This window comes from Terrapene carolina, unplaced genomic scaffold (genome assembly GCF_002925995.2).
Source record: "Terrapene carolina triunguis isolate 2854851 unplaced genomic scaffold, T_m_triunguis-2.0 Scaffold234, whole genome shotgun sequence".
Lineage (NCBI taxonomy): Eukaryota > Metazoa > Chordata > Testudines > Emydidae > Terrapene > Terrapene triunguis.
Window position 1 is genome coordinate 17,158,714 of NW_020664585.1, and position 22,736 is coordinate 17,181,449.

The 22,736-nt window shown below is 43.5% G+C and overlaps 1 protein-coding gene across 1 annotated transcript in view; it reads left to right on the plus strand.

Moving 5' to 3' along the window:
• Nucleotides 1-782: 782 nt before the first annotated feature.
• Nucleotides 783-22,736, plus strand: part of PPIL2 (peptidylprolyl isomerase like 2) — a 135,433-nt gene continuing 113,479 nt past the window's right edge. Inside the window, exons 1-5 of the mRNA XM_026656924.2 lie at nucleotides 783-938; nucleotides 2,709-2,758; nucleotides 5,151-5,196; nucleotides 5,815-5,877; nucleotides 6,873-6,924. Coding sequence (XP_026512709.1) covers nucleotides 907-938; nucleotides 2,709-2,758; nucleotides 5,151-5,196; nucleotides 5,815-5,877; nucleotides 6,873-6,924 — 243 coding nt within the window. The 5' untranslated portion in view covers nucleotides 783-906. The remainder of the gene's footprint in view (nucleotides 939-2,708; nucleotides 2,759-5,150; nucleotides 5,197-5,814; nucleotides 5,878-6,872; nucleotides 6,925-22,736) is intronic.

Genomic DNA, 22,736 nt, shown 5'->3' on the forward strand with positions numbered 1-22,736 from the left:
CTAATTTTCAGAGACAACTCCACCCAGCACTAAGCTCCTGTAGGTGGAACTTAATGCAGGACGGTGGTTTTAGCTTCGGGGGAGTGGTGTATAGCTGGTGTGCGAGGTGGGTGTGGGTTTACGGTGGGAAAACTAGATTCAGCTTTAAACCACGGAGAGGGTAAATTCTCTCGCCTCTTAGCATTTTCTCTTCCATCTCCACCCACGGTTTTGCTTTCTGTTAACACATTCATTTTTCTTTCCTGTTTGTTTGGCTGTCCTTGTTTCGTTATTCGTTACTTTAGTGAGCTCGATCTACCTTTCATAACAGCAACGGTTTAACAGTTGTTATATTAATGGGATCGACAGCTGGACAAAAGAGATTTGCTGTTTTCTAGAAATAGCCCCCCCGCCCCCTTCCTTCGCTCCATTCCCCAGCGGTTTGGAAACTACCACAGGCTCTTTCCTCTCCTCGATTACGGTCTGTCTCAGGGAGCAGGGCTGCCTCTCCAGCCAGAAGGAGAAAGATCTCAGAACTAAGTCACAGCGGGTGATGCTCAGCTGGGAGCATCTGCACATCCTGGCTCCGGTCCCTTGCGCGCTGCAGCCCAGGTGCCCCTTCTCCGAGTCCCAGCCCCGCAGCCTCACGCTGTGCCAGGACCCAGAACCCTCCCTCACAGCCCGGGGACGCCAGGGGAGGGGATAGAAGGAGCGGCCGGAACGGTACTTGGGGCGCCCTGGTTCTCCGGGGGGCCAGTTCAGCGGCGCACGCCGCTCTACCGGAAGTCGCCGTGCTGCTCGGGAGAGCCGGCTTTGGCCCTGGAGGAGCCCGCCGGCCGGAGCTAGGTGGTCTGCCCCAGCTTGGGGTCCCCCCCCCGTTGGTAGGGGGCGCGTCTCCTGTGCCGGGGAAGAGTTGGAGCCGCCGCCATGGGGAAGCGGCAGCACCAGAAGGATAAGATGTGAGTGTATGGGGGGGGGACTGTCCTGGCGGGGCTCGGCCCGAGGGCCCTCTGCCATGGCCGCCCCCGTGGAAGCCGCTCGGGGAGGGTGGCCGGGCCTGGTTTCCCCAACCGCCCCGCCCAGGCTGCGGCACCCCGGCGCTGGGTGTCCGAGCCGGCGCCTCTCGGCCCGGGAGAGCCTAAAGCCCTTCGCAAAGCCTGTGCGTGCGGCGCTGCCCGAATGCCGCTGCCTCTGGGGCAGCCCGATAGGCCGCGGGCGAGTCCTCTGAGCCGACCCCTTCCTCTCCCACATAGGGGCTGCATGGGTAGAGCAGGCAGGGCCAGGGTCTAGGCCAGTGGTTCTCAAACTTTTGTACTGGCGACCCCTTTCACCTTAACAACAAGGAGTCTGGGGGCACCTTAAAGACTAACAGATTTATTTGGGCATAAGCTTAACGCCTGTATCTGTAACTTTCACTCTATGCATCTGAAGAAGTGAGGTTTTTACCCACGAAAGCTTATGCCCAAATAAATCAGTTAGTCTTTAAGGTGCCACCAGACTTCTTGTTGTTTTTGTAGATACAGGCTAACAGGGCTACTCCCTGATACCTTTCACATAGCAAGCCTCTGAGTGTGATCCCCTTTATAAATTAAAATCAATTTTTATATATTTAACACCATTATAAATGCTGGAGGCAAAGCAGGGTTTGGGTTGGAGGCTGACAGCTCACAAACCAGCATGTAATAACCTTGCGACCCCCTGAGGGGTCCCGACTCCCAGTTTGAGAACCCCTGGTCTGGGCACAATCCAGTGATTGAGGGTGGCTCAATGAAATAATCTTCAGGTTTAAAAGACACTCAGGCTTTGTCGATACTGGCAAACAAAAGACAAAACTTTTGTCGTTCAGAGGTGTTTAAAATAACACACACCCTCCCCCAAAACACTGCTCGTTGTGGGTGGAAGTTTTTTGTCTGCCGGAGAGCTCTCTCCTGCAGACAAACAGTGGCTACACTGCACGCCTTTTAGTGGCACGGCTGTAGCGGCACAGCCATGTCACTAAAAGCTGTGTAGTGTAGACATAGCCTTAGAGCTTGTCTACATGGGGACATCTGGGAAAGTTAATAAGAATTAACTAAAGGTGTGAATTTGAAGTTACACCACTTAAATCCGCATGTCAACAGAACACCCCCATTCAGTCAGAATTAGAGTGGCCTTAATTTGGATTACTGGCCTTTACTCTCCCAGGTTCAGAAGCGGCTAGATAGGATCAAGAGCATGTCTGCTTTACAAATACTGTGTGCAAGCTCACAGCTTGGGATATCTGTATTACACAATTTAAAAAAAAAAAATTTGGCTGGGAAAATACGAAACAACAGCTAGGGAGCTGTGGGTCAGCCTTGGTCCTTTAGCTCCCAGGCTTAAAGCACAGTTCCCTGATGTGATTGTGGAATTATGCTTTCCCATCCGTGGTGGCAATAAAATAAAATTGTGTTATAACATGGCTGTCACTACCTCTGGCAGGATATAGTGACAGCACACTATTCTTTTCTTATTATTGTGGTATTGCCCAAAGGCCCTGTTCTGGATATTAGGAAGGCCAAGGTGTGACACCTAATATCAGAGTTGGTTAATATTGGGTGAAGATGTGAAAAAGTCAAATAACTAAGCATGTTTAACATCTCTTATTAATAGAACTTTTTAAGTTTGAAGAGTCATCAATTTTTGCTAAATATAGTTAGTGTTGTAGTGCGATGTTTTAAGCATTAACACTTCCCCCCTTTACTCTTTAGGTACATAACATGTGCAGAATACACACACTTTTATGGAGGAAAGAAATCAGGTAAATGGTTTAAAGTTGCTGTGTTTTCTTTCTACATTAATTCTTGTGACTGTTTCTATATTTTATGTGTATGTTCACACTTCAGTGCTGATGTCTCCTTCCCCTTACTTCCTTATTCAGCTCTCATCGAAGTTGTGAATGACCTTCCCTTGGCTAAGTCTCAAGGCCTACTTGCCATGCTCCCCCCTTCTCCCTTCTGCTGCCTTTGATCTTGTTGGCTGCTCTCTCCTTCATCATGTCCTATCTTCCTTGCCTTCCTTGGTTGTATCCTCTCTTGGATCTTGCTCTACCTTTCCAACCATGCATTCAGTGCCTCTTTTTCTCTGCTTACCCTCTTCTTTTGCTGGAATCTTTCAAGGTGCCATTCTAGCCCTCTTTTCTTCTCCCTCTATGTCCTGTCCTCTGGTTACCCCATGTGCTTATTGTACATGACTTTACTTATCATTTCTACATCAATGACGTTCAGATATCCTTCTCCACTCTGGGCTTGTATCCTTTTCCTCAGTTTGCACTTCCCTCTGGTGTTGTGAAGTACCATCCTGGATAGTTCGCTGCCATCTCAATCTCAGCATCACCACATCGGAGCTCCTCCCAAACCCAGTCCAGTTCCTGCCTTCTCAGTTGGGGTTAGCAACTCCACCATCCTTGTAGTCGCAGTGGGGTCCTGATACCTGTAGCCTGGGTGTTATATTTGACTCCACCCTCTTTCTTCCCTCACAGACAGGCTTCCGCCAAACTCTGTCACCTTTTCTTCCACAGAATTTGAAAATCTCACCTGTTTCTCTCCTATAACTAAATCGCTTGTCCACGTCCTGAGCATCTTCCACCTACAATTGTCATCTCCTTTCAGGTCTCTAATGCTAACCTTGTCCACAAATCCAAAATGCTGTTGTTTCAACCATGTCATCCCCAGCTTCTCCTTTGAGTGTCTTTAGTAGTATCACGTTATATTGTCCATCAAACCTAAACTCCCTGTCTTTGCCTTCACGGCCGTGCGTCACATCTCTTACCTGGTCTCACCCATTCTTTCCTCCACCCTTTCCAAGTGTCAAAGCCTCTGATGTCATTTGTTTCTTTTTCCCATAGGTATCGCCACTCCTTCTTTCAGATGGCCCTTCATGCTTGGAGTGCCCTCCCCAAGCTTATTTACAGTAACTCCTCGCTTAACGTTGTAGTTATGTTCCTGAAAAATGCGACTTTAAGCGAAACGATGTTAAGTGAATCCAATTTCCCCGTAAGAATTAATGTAAATGGGAGGGTGGGGGTAGGTTCAAGGGTTAACACGTTGTTAATGTAGCCTCACACTCTACAAGGCAGCAGGAATGGAGGGAGGGGAGACAGCATGGCAGACAGAGACGCACACCCTCTGTGTGAGAGAGAGAGAGAGAGAGAGTGATGCACATTTCCCCTTTAAATACGCTAACACCACTCTCAGTAAACTGCCTTTTTAAATAGATCAGCAAGTTGACTCTCTGTAGGAGCCCTGTCCTGTCCCTGCTCTATGGATGGGGTAAGCGGGGGGTGGGGGAGGGTTAGGGAGGAGGGGGACACCCTGACATTAGTCCCCCTCTCCTCCCCCTGCACAGCAAACAGGAGGCTCCCAGGAGCAGCTCCAAGGCAGAGGGCAGGAGCAGCACATGGCAGTCGGGGGAGGGACAGCTGAACTGCCGGCAATTGATAGCCTGCTGGGCGGCTGCTGCACGGGGAACTTAGGGGAGCGGGGAGCTGATGGGGGGCTGCCGGTCCACCCTAGTTCCAAGCCCCCCCCCCAACCCCCACCACTAGCTGCAATGGGCGGCTCTTCCTGCAAGCAGTGGACAAAGCAGGCGGCTGCCAAACAATGTTTTAAGGGAGCATTGCGCAACTTTAAACGAGCAACGAAACAACTTAACCGGGACGACTTTAAGTGAGGAGTTACTGTACATGGTACATTTGACAGCTCTTTGTGTACTGTCAGTTTCACTTTTCCCCTTTATAGTTGATTAAATTCCCTTGTTGTCAGTGTGGGTTTTAAAAAGAGAGAAGGAAGCGATTTAAAAAAAAAAAAAGGATAATGTAGTTGTAAAACCACAAAAATTGGGGGAAGGGGAAACGGGCCAAGGAGTATCTCAACTACTTTAAAAGCTTGCCTTTTTCTAACTCTTCCAGTTTCATTTGTGGAGCAGACTTGAGGTTTGCTCTGCATTGGTTTGTGAAGTTTTGATTTTTGTTACTGTTTCACAAGGTTTAGACTATTTGTCTTTGTCAGGAGCAAATTACTACTTGACATATCAAAAACAGTAATTTCCAAATATATATCATGTAAGATTAATCATAAGTATCAGAAGCATCTTTACTGCCCAAAATACTTTGGATTTATGAAAGTTATTTTGCTTTTTGTTTTTGTAAACAGATATTCCACAGGCAAATTTTAGACGTTTATCTTTTGATCACTGCAGGTAAGTTAAAAAAAAAAAAAAAATCTTTTTTGTCTTGAGTCCTTAACCAGATCATGTTTCCTGTAGTGGTAGATAGAGCAGACAGACATCAGGGAAAGTAACTATCGTTCCTTAATGTGACACTAACAAAATTTCAGCAAGGATTGAAATTTATGTTTTGACTCCATGAAGCCCAGTGTCTGAGAGGTTGTATGTAATAACTGTAAAGTTCACAAGGAATTTGCAAAGAATTAACATGCAAAGTTCAAATAAGTTCATACTTATAAAATTCTAGACTTGATGCTAAAATTGTTCCCCTTCACTGTGTTTTATATCCTTGATCTGTCCTGCATCATTTAGAGCCAATGATTAAGTTGCAAGGACCTTTCACATCTTAGTTCTTTGTGCTTAGAATTTACTTCTTGCTGATGAAACACAGATGCTAGAATGAAAGAAATCAAGATGCAGTATCAGTAAGTTCCACATAGTCTGATGTAAGTTGCAAGGCTCACTTTATGTTCACTGATGTAGACCTGGGTTTAGGGCTCAAATAGAAGCTAATGATATTTGCTAGTTTAGTATTGTGACTTTCCAGGTGACTTTTTGATAAATCTGAAATAAATGTGTACTTTTTCCTAGTTTATCTCTGCAACCATTCGAATATCCAGTTTGCACACCAGATGGAACAGTCTTTGATTTGCTGTAAGTCATTCACTTCCATTTTTATTTTGTTTGTTTTAGTTTTTGTATAGGGTAAGTGACTTGCTCGAGGTTGTGATTGGAATCTGTGTCAGAACTGGGATTAGAACTCACAAGTTCCTTTCTCTCCCTCTGGTGCTTAGATTTCTAGTCCAAGCCTGTCTCGCTTCTCAAATGTTTCTGTTTCTCAAAATCATAGCTATATGTAGAAGGCTACAGCTGTTGCTGTAAATGCACAGTGTTTCTGTGCTGGAGCAGCGTGCTTTTAACTGTGCCTCTTGGCACAGGCTATTGCATGATGGTCCATAGCCTTTTGTGTTCCTACCAGTTTGATAGCATGGTAGGGAACCTTAGGTGTGAAGGGACTCAGAGAGTTATAATACATGAAAAATTCATCATGCAGCAGCACTTGGGGGTCACTTTGCCTACTTATGTGCATTGGGAAGAGGAGTCCTATAAACACTAAAAATGCCTTCGTTTCCCTCTCAGCTCACTTAGAGGTTTTTGGGACTATTCGGTCATTGGATTTCATTTCTTCTTCTATGGAGATGTACTCACCACTGTTAAACTGCAGCAAGCAGTCAGCAAAAGCCAAGACCTGCAGATTAAAAAATGCCTTTGTCTTTCATTTTTAAAAGTCAGAAGGGAACATTGTTTGTTTTGTTTATCTAATGAAATGAGCCATCCATAAATACTGTGGGGGGAAATTCTGCTGTGGAGTGTGCATCAGCTTTGCTCACTCATCTAGGGCAAATAACATTTTTGTAGGGTACGTAAAATATCACTTTGTCATGGGACGGAGTTGGTGTGCTCCTAACCTTTTGCAAAGCTGCAGTACAGTATCCATGATAAAAGGTCACTTGGTGCTACTTGCCTCTTTCAAATACTTCTGTAGTTGGGCTTTCATAACCAGTTGAAGATGATAAAACAGGTCTTTACAGTGAATGTGGGTTCCTAATTCTCTGTATGACTTCCTGTTTTATCTCCTCTCTTTTCAGGAGTATTGTTCCTTGGATAAAGAAGTATGGGACTAATCCAATCACAGGGGAGGTAGGTAGTAATGGTTTTGTTAATAAAATACATGTTGTTTTACTTGCTTATAGCTCTTACTTGATTTGTGAAGAGAGAAACTTTTGTCTCTTAGTTCCATAAATGGGTTCTGTGGGCTTTTAAATTGCTATTTATAGGGGCAAGTGTTGAAACTAAAATAAAGATTTACCAGGACATGTTTGTTTTAACCAAAAAAATGGGAAATCTTTTTGACTGAATGCTAATATCCACAATGCTCTCATGGTCCTAATTGCTTTCCCTGTGGAATGTAGTCTGTGCCTGATCCGTGCTTGGAGGGTAGGAAAGACGAAGCAAGCCTGAAAAATTTGTAGTGGCAGAGGCTGACAATGGGATGTTTAGGTTTCCCTGGAACTTGAGCCCTGGGGCTGAATCCTGCTTGTCTTATTCCTGCATTGCACGTAGAAATTTCAGTGAGACTGTGTGCATGAGTAAACTGACCTTATTTCCACCACCATTGACGCCCTCAAGCCTGATTAGTCAGAGCAATAATTAGGGTTCCAAGAAAAGGCTCTGATTGGATTAGAAGGTCTGCTTGTAAGAGGGAAGCGGAACTTTGGTTAATGGCTCTTTTCAGTCAAAAATGAGTGATCTTAACCTGTGCTAATAACTCCAGAGGTTTTGCTGCTCATAATGCTGTTAGATGATGTTTTAAAAGGGATATTGTTACGATGTCTTCTGTAAATTTAAAATCTTTTCTTCCATCTCACTGTGTATAATAACCCCATGGAAGATTAAATCTTAAAACTGCAAGCTGCTTTGTTATTCTTCCCTTCATTCTAAATGTATGCTAGTTTGTTGTAGGATTGCGTATGAATGGTTAGTTTGTACAGCACTTTGAACACATGAAGCACCATATAAGTGTGAAGCATTATTGTCAGTGTTATGCTGCTGCCATTGATTTCTTTTGCTGCTCGTTTTAAAAAACAACAACATTAACGTATTTATTTTGGGGGATAAAAGACAAATAGTTAAAGACTTTGCAAACAGATATAAGCAAAACAAAAACAGATCAGATTTCAGGCCTACTGATCACAACTGTTCCTTTAATTATGGTCTGTGTCGGAGTCTTTCCTTGCAATATGCTCTCTAGAATAATTGCAGTTTCTTCTTTGAGCACAAGGTGGCAGTCATTACACAGAATTGTCACTAGACTGCTTTGATTTCAGATTTCAGAGTGTGCTGTGGAAAGAAATTGCTTTTTGAAATGTCTCCTGTGTCCTCTTTGATTACAGACTTCCCCAGCAGGCAGATGAGAGGAGATGCTTAAGTTGGATACAACATTCCAAACTCTAAACATGAGCAGGCTCTTTTAGAGCAAATATTCTCTTCAGTTAATACTAATTATGCAGCTGGTAGCAAACCTGCAAGAGTGTTAGTGTGTTGGGGAAATTATCAAAGCTCTTCTTTTGGTAGGTAGGGAAAGGGGGAATGATGGCCTTTTCATCCACTCTGCCCAGCCTGCAAGCACTTACTACTCCACAGATCAGCTAAAGGCTTTTGGAACCTTGTTCAAAGCCAGATAGATCTATTGTTCCCAGATTGTCAGATTACCTTTAAGACACCTATTTTTTTAAAACCATGCAGAGCATTGTGTTTAAAAGTGCTTTGTGCAAACACAAAAAGAGGGAGTAATCGTGCTAGTAGTCTTTTATGTATGGTAGTATAGACTCAGAGAAGCCCCTTTTCTTTTGACATGTGGTGTGCAAGCCAGATGCAGAGCAGTTTCCCTCCCTTTCAGTAGAACATGAAGTGGTCCTGTAGCAAGGTTCTTCCATCTTACTATGTTAATTCAATAAGCCCTGCTCCATGGTGGACCATTGCCATCACTGGCCATAATGAACATGGTGTTCTGACATGCTGACTCTTGTCTCAGGAACAGGCCTGTGTTATAATTTCAGCTGATGGAGACTGTACTTTAAAGAACTAGCGAGGCCAGTGCAAAATGTTCCTGGTGATCTCTGAGAGCACTCAGTCTGTCTGTGAGCCATGACTCAGGTTTCCAGACTTCTGAGGCTCAGCTATGCCAACCTGACTGGCCGCCTACCTCACCTCAGTAGTAATTCCCTTCCTCCCGTAACCCCTGTCTTTGGAAACCCAGCCTCTGAAGGTTGGCGGGGAAGAGAGAAACCCCATCTAGAGGGCTGTATCCTCTGAAGGAAGAAGTTACATACACTGCTGCAGGAAAAAAATGAAGACACTCCTGTTGCCTTATTGCTGAATCCATAGACAGGAGAAAGAAAGAAATGTCATTCCTTGTCATTGCACCTGTGGTGAGCCCAGCCTAGGATCAATGGGGTGAAGATTGGGACTGAAGAGAATTGGGAGACATTGAGTTTGGGTTTCCTGGAAGGGCATCTCCTGTACTATGTGGAGGTGGATAGTTTTGGGAGGTAGGAGGAGGAAACCTGTGCTGGGGAGAGAGGCTGGGTGGGGAGAGGATTTAAAGCCTTAAGTTTGTGCAGCCAGATCATAATTTTAGTGCCATCTTCGTAATCCATCATTGTGTTGCCATGTTCTGTTCCTCATACTATTTGCTTGGAGCCGAAGGCAGAAAGAAATTTTTCTGTGATGAGTTGGTGATTTATGCAGATATTTGCGTCTCCAGGCTTATTTAAAGAAATAAATTAGGCAAGGTTAACTGCAAGAGTAGTTTCATAATCCGGACAACAAAGTTACCTTGTGTGGACTTGCTGGAAGAAAATCTGGTCCAATGAGAAGGTGGTGACATGGTTGTGAATAAATCATTTTCCCTTTTTCTGTAGTGAAGTTTAAAAACAGTGCTGGAATCTTGTGTAGTTTACCCTCAAGTTGTTATGGCTCACTACTAGCTAGGCATGTTAGAGGTGCTGGACAGCCACTTTTCATAGTGTTAACTATAGGCACTAACTTTTATCTAGCTATCAAACTCTTAGGTACTTATATGACCCCCCCTCATCAATGTAGTATCTGAGCGCCTCACAGTCTTGATTGTATTTATCCCCACCACAGCCCTGTAAGGCAAGGCAGCGCAGGGCTGCTATTCCCATTTTACACATGGGGTACTGAGGCAGAGAGAGACTAAGCGACTTTCCCAAAGTCATGCAGGGAATATGTGGGGATTAGGGAATTGAACCTGGATCTCCCAAATCCCAGGCCAGCATACCAACCACTTCCTTCCTCTTCTGAAGGAACTTACAAATGTGCCATGGTTAGTTTTTTTTTTGATGTATGGTTTAAAAAAACATTTTTCTTTATACCCGCCCCGCCTCCCTCTGCTGCCTCATACTTTAATTCCTCCTTGTTTTTGAACATCCCCGGGAGGTACAGTGTGGATGCCAATGTCCACGCAGAAGAAACAAATCTGCATTGACCTTTCTGACTTCCTCTTTGATTGTCCATGAGCTGCTCCAAAGAGTAATCTCATAATTCCTTACTTGGTGTGTTGTGATCTAAAACACTGATGTTACTATGGTTACAATTTTGGAACCAGACTCAGCATCTCCTGCAGCTGAGCCACAACCTGTTGGGTGTTTCTGGCTGTCTTGCCTTCTTGCCAGGACGCTTCCCCAAGCAACGTCTCTGAAGTTCCATCCAACACCGAATAAGTAGAAAAGCTATAGTAATCTCATTCCTTGTACTGAGATCAGCACGTTGACATCTTGGGCTCGCAAAGAGTTGTGTGCTTGACGGGATGTTTTACGTAACTGGCATATGACAGCACTGCCCAGCATGCCCACACAAGTCAGCCAGCTGGGATCAGATGTACCTGTTTCTAAGGAATGAAGTTGTTCAGATTATATCTGGTCTGATGGAATGTCAGATATGAACAGATCATCGAGCTGGATTCAGCTAGAAATGTGTGTATTGTGGCAAAGGAGTTTCAAGGGAGACCATTCTGAGTTGAGGAATATCTTAAAAATGGGATGAATTCATTTAACACAAATAAGTAGTGCAAAGAAGAAAAACGGGGGAGCTTTTCTAATATTAATCTCTGTTACACTCCAGTTCACTGATATTCTGCCTTTTGTGAGGAGAGTGCACTACTGTGACCTGGGAGTTGGGTTCCTGCATCTCTACTAGAGACTTGCTCTGTGACCTTGGGCAAATCACATGCCTCCCCCATCTCTCAAGTTTCTGAGATCTGTGCTTCATTATCTCCACTTTAATTATGGGAAAACTAATACTTACCAATGCGGGGGTGTTGTAAGTCTTAGCACACTTCACAGAAATGAATTAAGAAGTGATCTGCTAGGGCACAGCAAAGCATCGAATTTCTCTTTAAACAATGGAAATATTTTCATCTCTGCTATCTGTTTCCTAGGGCTGATCTAAGCACAATTTTTTTTGGTACTCCTTTATCTATCTGCTTCTAAACCAGGGGTTCTCAAACTGGGGGTTGGGACCCCTCAGGGGGTTGCAAGGTTATTACATGGGGGGGTCGCGAGCTGTCAACCTCCACCCCAAACCTCGCTTTGCCTCCAGCATTTATAAAGGTGTTTTTAATTGATAAGGGGGGTCGCACACAGAGGCTTGCTATGTGAAAGCTCATGCTCTGATACGTCTGTTAGTCTGTAAGGTGCCACAGGACTCTTTGGTGCTTCACCAGTAAAAAAAGTTTGAGAGCCACTGTTCTAAACCAATATAGATGCGTGAATACAAAAATTGCATGGAGGCACCCCTTTGTCTGAGGAAGCCAAAATCCAAATGAAATCCACAGTTACTAAGGACGATTACAAAAGAATAGCACGAGCACGTAAAGACAAAAATCAGAAAGGCCAAGGCACAAGGGACATTAAGGCAATAAGAAGAGGTTCTATAAATACATTAGGAGCAAGAGAAAGATGAAGGAAAGTGTAGGTCCTCTTCTTTTTGGGGAAGGAGAGCTGCCAAAACAGAGAGAACAGGTTAAAGAATATTTAGATAACTTAGAAGTATTCGAGTCATCAGGGCCTGATGAGATGCACTATAGGGTACTTATTTAACTGGAGCAATCTTGGAACATTAGCAGTTATCTTTAAGAACTCATGGAGGATGACTGATGTCCCAGGGGACTGGAAAAGGGCAAACATAATACCTATCAATAAAAAGGGGAACAAAGAGGACCCTGGGAATTATAGACCAGTCAGCCTAACTTTGACACCCAGAAAGAAACTGGAACAAATTATTAATCAGTTTGCAAGTACCTAGAGCAGTGGTTTTCAACCTATCTATTTGTGGACCCCTAAAAAATTTCAAAAGGAGGTACAGACCCCATTGGAAATCTTAGACATAATTTGTGGATCCTCAGAGGTCCATGTACTACAGGTTGAAAACCACTGTTCTATGGTAATGACAGCCTTTCACGGATCCTTTAGACAATGACTGTGGACCCCCAGGGGTCTGCGGACCACAGGTTGAAAACCACTGACTAGAGGATAATAGGGTTCTAAGTAATAGCCAATGTGGATTTAAGAACAAATCATGCCAAACCAACCTAATTTCCTTCTTTGAGAGTGTCACTGGTCTAGTAGATGGGGGGGCAATGGGGGGTAGCAGTGAACATAAGAACAGCCATACTGGGTCAGACCAAAGGTCCATCTAGCCCAGTATCCTGTCTTCCGACAGTGGCCAATGCCAGGTGCCCCAGAGGGAATGAACAGAACAGGTAATCATCAAGTGATCCATCCCCTGTTGCCCATTCCCAGCTTCTAGCAAACAGAGGCTAGGGATACCATCCCTGCCTATTCTGGCTAATAGCCATTGATGGACCTATCCTCAATGAATTTATCTAATTCTTTTTTTAACCCTGTTATAGTCTTGGCTTTCACAACATCCTCTGTCAGAGTTCCACAGGTTGACTCTGTGTTGTGTGAAGAAATACTTGCTTTTTTGTGTGTGTTAAGCCTGCTGCCTGTTAGGTGACCCCTTGTTCTTGTGTTATGAGAAGGAGTAAATAACACTTTCTTATTTACTTTATCCACACCAATCATGATTTTATAGACCTCTATCATGTGCCCCCTTAGTCGTCTCTTTTCCAAGCTGAAAAGTCCCAATCTTATTAATTTCTCGTCATAGGGAAGCTGTTCCATACCCCTAATCATTTTTGTTGCTTATTTCTGAACTTTTTTCAATTACAATATATCTTTTTTGAGATGGGGCGACCACATCTGCATGCAGTATTCAAGATGTGGGTGTACCATGGGTTTATATAGCGGCAATATGATATTTTCTGTCTTATCGATCCCTTTCTTAATGATAATGCTGCTGCTGCACATTGACTGGATGTTTTCAGAGACTAATTCACAATGACTCCAGATTTCTCTCTTGAGTGGTAACAGCTAATTTAGACTCCATCATTTTATATGTATAGTTAGGATTATGTTTTTCCAATGTGCATTACTTTGCATTTATCAACATTGAATTTCATCTGCCATTTAATTTCCCAGTCACCCAGTTTTGTGAGATCCCTTTGTAGCTCTTCGCAGTCTGCTTTGGACTTAACTGTCTTGAGTAGTTTAGTATCATCTGTAAATTTTGCCACCTCACTGTTTACCCCTTTTTCCAGATTATTTATGAATATGTTGAATAGTACTGGTCCCAGTACAGACTCCGGGGGGACTATTTAGTTCTCTCCATTCTGAAAGTGTATATATCTTGATTATAGCAAGACTTTTGACACAGTCCCACATCATTCTGGGATGTATTAGCAGGAGTGTTGTAAGCAAGACACGAGAAGTAATTCTTCCATTCTACTCTGCGCTGATTAGGCCTCAACTGGAGTATTGTGCCCAGTTCTGGGCGGAGCATTTCAGGAAAGATGGCTTGTTAAGATACAGGCAAGCACATTTGAAGGTGAGTTAGCTGGCTGCGTTGTACTCTGATCAGAGTGCCTATAGCCAAAATGTAACTCGACTTGCTAAAATGCAGCTAAAGATGTTAAACTGTGTAGGCATTAAGTCAGTGGTCCCCAAAATTTTCATGTCGTGCTGCCTTTCCGCACACTCCAGGAGCCACGGGTTGGGAGCAGGGCTGCGGCTCCCAGGGGATGCAGAGAGGGGTAAGAGGGCTGAGGCTGGAGCCATGGCTGGGCCGGGCCAGGAGCCTGGAGGTGGGGCCAGGAACAGAGCTGCAGCCAGGTGTGGCGCCTGTGGGTGGGGCTGGAGCAGAGCGGGCCTGGCCTGGACCCTGCTCTCCAGGGGGCTGGCCCAGACCCTGCTGCAACCCTCAAATGTTCCTGTGCGGACCCCAGTTTGGGGACCACTGCGTTAAGTGGAGTTTTAGTTGAGTTAAGCTAGTTTGATTTGAGCTAACTCAATTGAAATACCACCCTCGTTTCCCTACGTTAAACAAGTCCTGGTCCCTCAATTATTGCCCTGCTTCTTAAGAGCTCCATGAAGCAACACAAAGGATTCTGGGGCATACAACTAAAGAGGAACAGTTGCAGGAGGCCGAAGGTCGAGTCACTGGAGGGGAAAAGGGTGGCTGGCTGCGGGGTTGCTGAGGGGTAAAGGCTGAGAATCCCCCCGGCCTTGTAGGAAAATCCCCTTTCTCATTCAAAATAAACTTCTTAGTTCTGTCTGCCCAAAGTCTCACGTAGCTTAAAAGGATGAATGTTTTTAAGTCTCTCACTCTCTTGACCCTTGAGATTATTTTACTTAAAATAAATAGGTGGGGTGAGGGATTGAGACGTCTCCAGTACATGGCTAATATTAATCTGAGAGTCTCGGCATCAACAACAAAAAATCCTGGGCATAGGGGTTCTCTAGGAAGACAGGATCAGACTTCCTCCCACTGCCTGTCAGCTCTGCTCTTCTAAAAGTGTATTGAGAAGGTGACTGTGGTACACTTCAGTGCCTTGTCTCAGAAGAATGGGGCTGCAGAGAGAGGGCAATTAGTGCCTCCTCAATCATAACACTGCTGGTGGGTCCAATTTTAAGTCGATGAGCCTTGACAATGTACCTTTTTAATCCATTGTTTGAAAGAAATGCTGAACAACGTGCACATAGTAATGTGATGCCTGGCTGAGCAGGTGGTGTGCAGTCTTGGAGTTGGTGGGGGGCGCCTTGGCTTTGTTACATTCAGCACTTTAATTTCTTTGAAACTTGTACCATGGTCCTGAATGGGATAAAAATTGTTCCCAGCAGAACCATCTCTGTTCATTTCCTGGTGATAATCGATTGTTTTCAAAGCAGCATGAATTTCTGGGGAAACTAACACACAGGTTTCGAAGTACCCTTTAGCCTCTAATTAAAAAGTGAGTGTTGCAGTTGAATTAATTCATTTATATATTTTTAAAAACCCTCATTCATGTTTGCTTCTTACAGCGGTGGATTAGGCACTGGGTCAATGGGGCCTGTGCCTGGGGCCCCGGCCAACTGGAGAGCCCTGGAAAAATGGGCACCCCTGCACCCTGACCTGCTCCGCACAACGGGTGCTCATGCTAGGGAGCAGGGGCGGGGCGGGGGGGCTTGCCCCGCTCTGCCTGCCCACCCTGGTGCTTCAGCCAGGAAGTGGGGTCAAGGCGCGGGGGCTTGACCCGCTCTGCCCGGCGCTCTAGCCGGGGAATGGAGTCAAGGTGTGGAGGTTTGCCTCGCTCCACCTGCCTGGTAGGTGGAGTGGGGCAAGCCCCCATGCCCTGACCCCATTTCTCTTGCAGGAGCATGGGTGGGGGAGGGAGGGAGCGACGCACTGCAGGTGGAAGGGATGGGGAGGGGTCCCCACTTGCTCTGCCCCAGGGGCCTCACAAAACCCTAATCCGTCCCTGGCTTCTCAGGCCCTTTACAAATTAGATCTTTGCCCATTATCAAGGGCTTAATAGTTCTTCCAAATGCTAATGGATATTGCTGTGTGTCTTGTTAGGCTATGTCTACACTACAGACCTTACAGCGGCACAGCTGATCCGCTGTGCCACGTGTAAGGTTTCCTGTGTAGCTGCTCTGTGCTGGCGGAAGAGACCTCTCCTGTCAGCATAATTAAACCACCCCCAGCGAGCGGCGGTAGCATGTCTCTCGCTAACAGAGCACTGTCCACACCGGCACTGGTGTGAGTGAAACTTATGTCAGTCGTGGGTGGGTTTTTTTGTTTTCCCCCCCCCCCCCACATCCCTGACCGACAAAAGTAGACAAAGCCTTAGTTCTGGCGGTTTATGGAAACATATTTGGGGTTTTTTTTGCTCAAGTAATTAAAATTCAGTCCATCCCAGAGAAATTAACTGTTGCACTAAATGTGAGAGACTGGTTTGTCAGGTTAATGGAAGTGATATGAAAAAGTTTGACTTCACTGTCTGCGGATGTATTCATTGCACGCTATAAAAATATTTTAAAACAATTCTTACTGCTTTTAAAAAAAACACCTGTTTGGCTGTTGAAATAGGGGAAATCCTGCTGGAAAAAGATGCAAAGGTTAGGGCGAAGGTGAAACTTCCTTAAATATCTGTGTGTTTTAAAATCTGTTTATTTTGAGATGGAGAAAAAGAAATGGAAAGAATTGACAAGACCGAGTCAAGAAATTAGATCATAAATGATTTAGGCATTGACTCATATCATAGGGCTGGAATCTTGCCTTCTTGTTTTACAGTATTATGGTAAAAGAAACCACATGGTGTAAAAACTGTGAGGAGGGTGTATTGATGTATTGAAGGAATGGCTGCCAGATCTTCAGCGAATTTGTGACAAAGTTTTTACAACTCACTAGAGGTTAGATTCCACATTTGTCTTTCAAATCAACATTGGACCAAATCTTTCAGAAATGGCCTATGGTAGATGAGCTTCATGGACCACATTCATATCTCTTTGAACTCAGTGTTGGACGGTATGGATGTCTTGCCTGAGTCTGTGAAGATGACAAGTACCTTTGCTGGTTAAATGAAAGATGATTTTGCTTTTTCATCTTAGTCTGTGTGAATGGTGTAATAACTTGCCGCAATTGACATTTTAATTACATTGCTCCGGATGTGTGTTCGGATAATAGGCAGCAACAGCCTTTAATTACCTTTAGGAAGAAAGTCTAGAACAGCTATTATAACTAATTTTGAGTCCATGGTAAAAGAAAAATTGTTGTTGTCCTGGAAGGTGCTGAAATCCAACCAATTCAGTCTTTGTGAGCGGTCTTAGGGTGCGTAATGGCTATGATTAGACAAGGATTTGGGGTTAAAGGAGATCCCTCTTTACTGAAGCTAGAGTAATACATTTGGGGGAGTACGAGTAGTTTAGGAAGGCGAGATGCCTGAGCATTTAGAGCTCTTTAGGGCAGGCAGGGACAGTCTTTTTGTTGTGTGTAGTGTCTAGTACATTGGAGTACTCCATTTTCTGACTGGACCTCCGGATGCTACTACAACACAGTAATTGTGTTCAGACATACTGTAGGATTTTCAAGGCCTGCCAAGCAAGGCATGGAGCATTGTTAATTCTGTTTTCATGTGGCTTTCCAGTTTTTCTTCTTGGAGATTTTTCCTAAATTGTTCTCACATCCATACAGAACACTCTCTTTCTATGAAGTCCAATAAGCATTGTCAACCTGTCAGTGTTAAAGGAAAATATTATCAGATGGAGAGCCTGTGGAACTTCTTGCACGTAGGCTATCTCCTCATTAGTTTTCTGTTTCTGCAGTGCCAGGATCCCCTAATCATTAGGGAATATAATCACACTGCTCAGATACTGTTCTTTAGCAAGATAAATTCAGAGGTGCTGCCCATTCCTCCCAGCATGGATCTTTTTTCTGCTCAAGACCTGGAGCATAGGCTTGAAATCCAAATGATCAAACATGTCCCCTGACAGCATGTGGGAGAGCAGGAACTTCCACTGGCAATGGAATACTTTCTCCATGGGTACCTGAAAATGGATGATCACTTCTCAGTCGTGTGGTAGCTTCAGGTTTCATCTGCCTGGAGCCCAGCCAAAGGGATCATCAGAAATTCAGGTCTCCTCTGGAGGATGCTTTTCAAGGATCCATGCTGATGAAGAGGATGGGGCATTTGTGGCCCTAGAATCCAAAGTGGATGGCTTTGTTTGTGACTTGTGCAACTTTCAATTGAGTCTTCAAATATTTTGCAGGTGTAAATGTCACACCAGGTGTACCTTTTTACTTTTGGGGTAAACTTGCCAAGGAGGGTCTTTGGAAACTTGGAGCAAAGTTGTTTCTTGGACTGTTTTTAGTTCTAATAAAAGATTCAGTGACGAAAAATACACAGGTTCTCTGCGTGTAGAATAGCTTATTACGAAGTAGAGAACAGTTACCTTTCATGAGGAACCTGTGTTAGTGGAAGCTTCCCTAAAGAGACTTGGTTTAGGTATGATGTGGCCACACTGTGGCTTTCACATACTTCGGAAAAAGGGAGAAAAGGAGAATGATCATAAGTATATCTATCTGTTCGGCTACATGATCTGTGTAGGATAGGAAAAAAGGTTCAAAATTATGTACTGGAACTGCTTAAAGATATTACCAGTGCCTATTGGGACATGATTGCCAAACTGTCTGATTTCGCTCAGTAACTCGCCCTTTGGGTATTTCCAGAAGCGGAGACACTTTCGTAGATAAGAATAAGCCAGGGAGAATGCCTTCTGATAACGCTGGTGACTGTATTCCCATGGCCTGTGTTTGCAGCAATGTTTCAGGAGAGAGTGAGTTTTCCTGTACTGAGCTGTGAATAGATCTCTCCAGATGTGTTTACAATTGGAGGGGGTAAGAGGCCTCTGGCTCAAATATCTTGAGGATGAACCTGCAGGAACATGTGGCTATTCTGTGTGCCAAGTTTCACATGAAGCCCTTTTCAGCAAGATAAACTATTTAATATGTAGTGCTTGGACCACATTTTCCTTATTGCCTCATTTGCTTCAGAAATTAGTAAATCTCAGTGAACAATCTAAATGTAATTACATGAATTTTGTGGCAAAAGATCCAGCTTTCGTTTTGCTAGCATGTCCATGCACATCATCTCAGAGTGTTGGGACCCCTGCTATGTTCATTGGAACAGCAGGTGGTCCCCACAAAGCATGCTATCCCACTTTATTCTTAGTCCTTTTGTAATGCACACCATGTATCACAACTTCAGGGGAAACCAGAACTGAGCTGAAATGTGGCACTGGAAAAGCATCAACAAGAATCATAATGTACAAGGAAATCTTCAACTGTTAAGGAATTATTTTGGATGAATTAACCCTGCCTCTGGTTGTCTTGATCCCTGAATATCTGATGTTTGTGGCATATAAGATACCAGTAAGAGACTTAACTGAACTGCCACAAAATGCCTTGAGACTTTAGTGTTAAAACAGAGCTAATAGAAATTGCTTCAAAATTTATACCAAATTGAACATCTGTGTGTTTAAAAAAAAAAAAAAAAATTCCCCAAGGGTAAGGTACTGCAAGATTGACAGTTAAATATTTATTTGTATTGTGGTAGTGTCTGGGGGACCCGCATTACACTAGGTGCTGTACAAACACAAAATAAGAGTTCGAGCTGTAGCTGAGAAGATGAAGTAATATCTTCTATTGGACCAACTTCTTTTGGTGAAAGAGACAAACTTTTGAGCTACACAGCACTGCTATTCAGGTTTGGGAAAGATAGTTTATCACTATTTGTGATAGTGTTAGAAATAGTGATTTGCAACTTTTCATGGTTGAGCAAAGGTACTAAAAACTAGAACAACTTTTTTGAACTGAATCCCTGTTAATCTTGCCCCATATATCGTTCTCTGTACTTTAAATAAACAAAAAAGATGTGACCTGCATACTTTGAATGGATGTGTTGAATACCCTGTTAGCCCCTTATCTTGGCTTCTGGGGAATTCACTGCTGCAGTTGAAGGCATTGTTTAAAAGATTTGCACGTATTAAGATGAAAGGGTTTGACTATTCCTTTCAGCTTCCCGTTATTTACTCTTCTTAAATTTGTGCCAAAAGATCACCTTTTTGTGTACCGTGAAACTATTAATATTTTATTTGGCTAGTGTTCACAAGTTTGCCAGGCATCCCACAGAAACATGTTCAGACATGGATCCTACCAAGAGAACAATCTAAATTCGACATGCCATAACTAGTTATGGTCATAAAGAAAATTAATGTAAGGAGCAGGAGGATAGAGGGAACGAAGGTGACCGTTATAAGATCACTTGCTTACCAGGGTTAGTGGGCTGTGTCCTTAGCTGGAAAACTGTTGTCGTTGTCTTTTTTAAAAATATATGTAGCTTTTCTCCCCCTGCCCTCCTTCCTCCCCACTCTCACTTCTCATAATGGACATAGATCAGTTACCTGTAGGTTGTTCTACCTTTCTCTAGGTGTGTATATTACACTCAGGCAAGCTACAGGTGTGTCACCACCTGTATCTATTTTAAAGAGTCATATTTGGTTCTTTGTGACGCAGCCAAAAGGTAAAACTCTGAAAAACACTTTATTATTTAAATTTACAATGAACAGGGAGGCTAATTAAAAAAGCACAGCAAGGTGCTGATTAAGCTGCTGTACCTTCCTGGTCTTCTGGATCTGGGGAATGACAGGTAGTTTTGGTATTCAGTAGACTGGCCCTGGACACACACACATAAATGTATCCTGTTATTGCTAATGCTTTATTTCTCCTAGAGCAAATAAGTATTTGAATTTAGATTTTACAGACTGAACAGATGGTCTTTTTTTCACTCCACTTCTTATCTTGGTGGAAGATGGGGTACATTAGATGCATTTTTGTGTTTGTGACACTTGGAAGCCATGCAATGTTGTAGCCTTAGATGAGATTCAGTATGAGGCTCCCTACAGATCTTTTCTTGTCCAGACTTCACTAAAATTTGAGACTTAAGGCTTTTCAGTACTTCTGTTTCTCTGTATTTTCCATAAACTGTGTGAGATTTGGCTATGGATACTGTGTGTCTGGGTTGGTAAAAGATCTCGGACTGCATTAAAATTGCAGGTCTAATATTTTATATTGTACAGTAGAACCTCATAGTTATGAACACCAGAGTTACGAACTGACCAGTCAACCACACACCTCATTGGAACCTGAAGTATGCAATCAGGCAGCAGCAGAGACCAGGGAAAAAAAAAAAGAAAGCAAATACAGTACATTACTGTGTTAAATGTAAATTACTAAAAAAAATAAAGGGAAAGTAGCATTTTTCTTCTGCGTAGTAGTTTCAAAGCTGTAGGAAGTCAATGTCAGTTGTAAACTTGTGAAAGAAGAACCGTAACATTTTGTTGAGTTACGAACATTTCAGAGTTACGAACAAGCTCCATTCCCAAGGTGTTCGTAACTCTGAGGTTCTATTGTCCTGTTCTTTCTCTTTCCATACATCTTTTATTAACATTCCCTTTGTTATGGCAGTGCTGTTGCCAGATTCTGCGACTCAAGCTTATACCATCAAGCAAATCTCTGCAATCCTAAAGGCAGGACTCTGATTAATGTGGAGTGTTAGTTTAATTAAATATTTACTGTTGGGACTTGATGGCCTGGAAGTAGCTAATGAGAGATGCCCCTTTTTACTTCCAAGCCACCAGCCCAAATCTGGATCTACTTTGTAGTGAATGAAAGTCGTTATCAACTAAAGGCTGTTGTTTGACCTGTGGAAATGAATTGATGGTATTGGTCTAGCTCTGAGTGGACAATTGTCCATGTGATAAAATATCATCACAGCTGGCAGTCATGTAGGAGACTCAGCAGAGTAGCTGTAGCTTGAATGGGTCTGGAGACTGAACTATCTTCTTACCCCTAGACCAGGTACCTCCAAGGCAGCATTGAGGCATACTGGTCAATTTTAACTGGGGTTAGGCTTGCACTTCTATTTCCCACAGCGTATCTGTTGTGTGTACTCACTAAAGACTTTGTCTCCAAGGCTGTCAGTGTGGCACCTTTCACCAGCATTAAATTCACTTTAAAATGTTAAGTAGTACTCAGTACGCCTGCTGCTCTGCAATTAAAACTGAAACAGCCAAGCAACATCATCTGCATTTTTCTTGAATGTCCAGTGTGGTTGCTTCTCGAACGTCAAAGATGTGAAACTAAGAACAATAGGTTTGTGATCTCTAAAAGAACCTGAAGTGTAAGTAAAGATGTATGCAGAGATTCAGCAATGGATTCACAATGTAAGACACAAATCTATTTTTATCTTTTGTATCTGCTTTTTTCCCCCATCTCCAGTATCCCATTTTGGTGGTTCTCAGCCTACAGTAGGGCCAAAGTCTCTACACTACTGCACCTTGTCCATTATGCTACAGGATTTGTCTGTGGCTGGCCAATTCAGGGTCTGATGCTTCTGACTCCTCAGTGACTTTGCCATCATAGTTGAGTTTGCAGAGATTTTTATCCTCGATGGCATCACTCTCTGTTTCTGTCCCTTACTGCCATAGGCTATTAGGTAGATTACTAGGTGACTCACATTTTTTAACATTAACTCAGTTAAGGAATCTGGAAAGCTCTGCATTGAGTAAATAAAACTCTTGCTGCTCCCCACCATCACTATCCATGAGAGGCTGAAGAACAAAATGAGTCTGTTTTGATTGTTTTTCAGACTGGTATGTATCCAGCAGAGTCAAAATCTCATTAGCAACAAGTCTTTAACAGGGGAATGATGAACATGTTGACACGGACCAAAGGGATTCAGAGTGTGTAACTAATTGATGTGCAGGGATTATAGGTCATATCTTCGCGATTCACACGCATCAGTAACAAAGGGTGATTTAATTTTAAGCAATCAGCATGCTTCATCCAAAAGCTGCCCTTCCACATCCCAGGAGGAATGGATTGTGTCAGCTGACAGACTAGAGAAAACTCTGTGCAGGGGCTTTTTAATGCTTGCTAGAAAGTAGGTCATGGTCAAAAGTAGCCTGACTGCTTTGTTGGAAGTGTGTCTC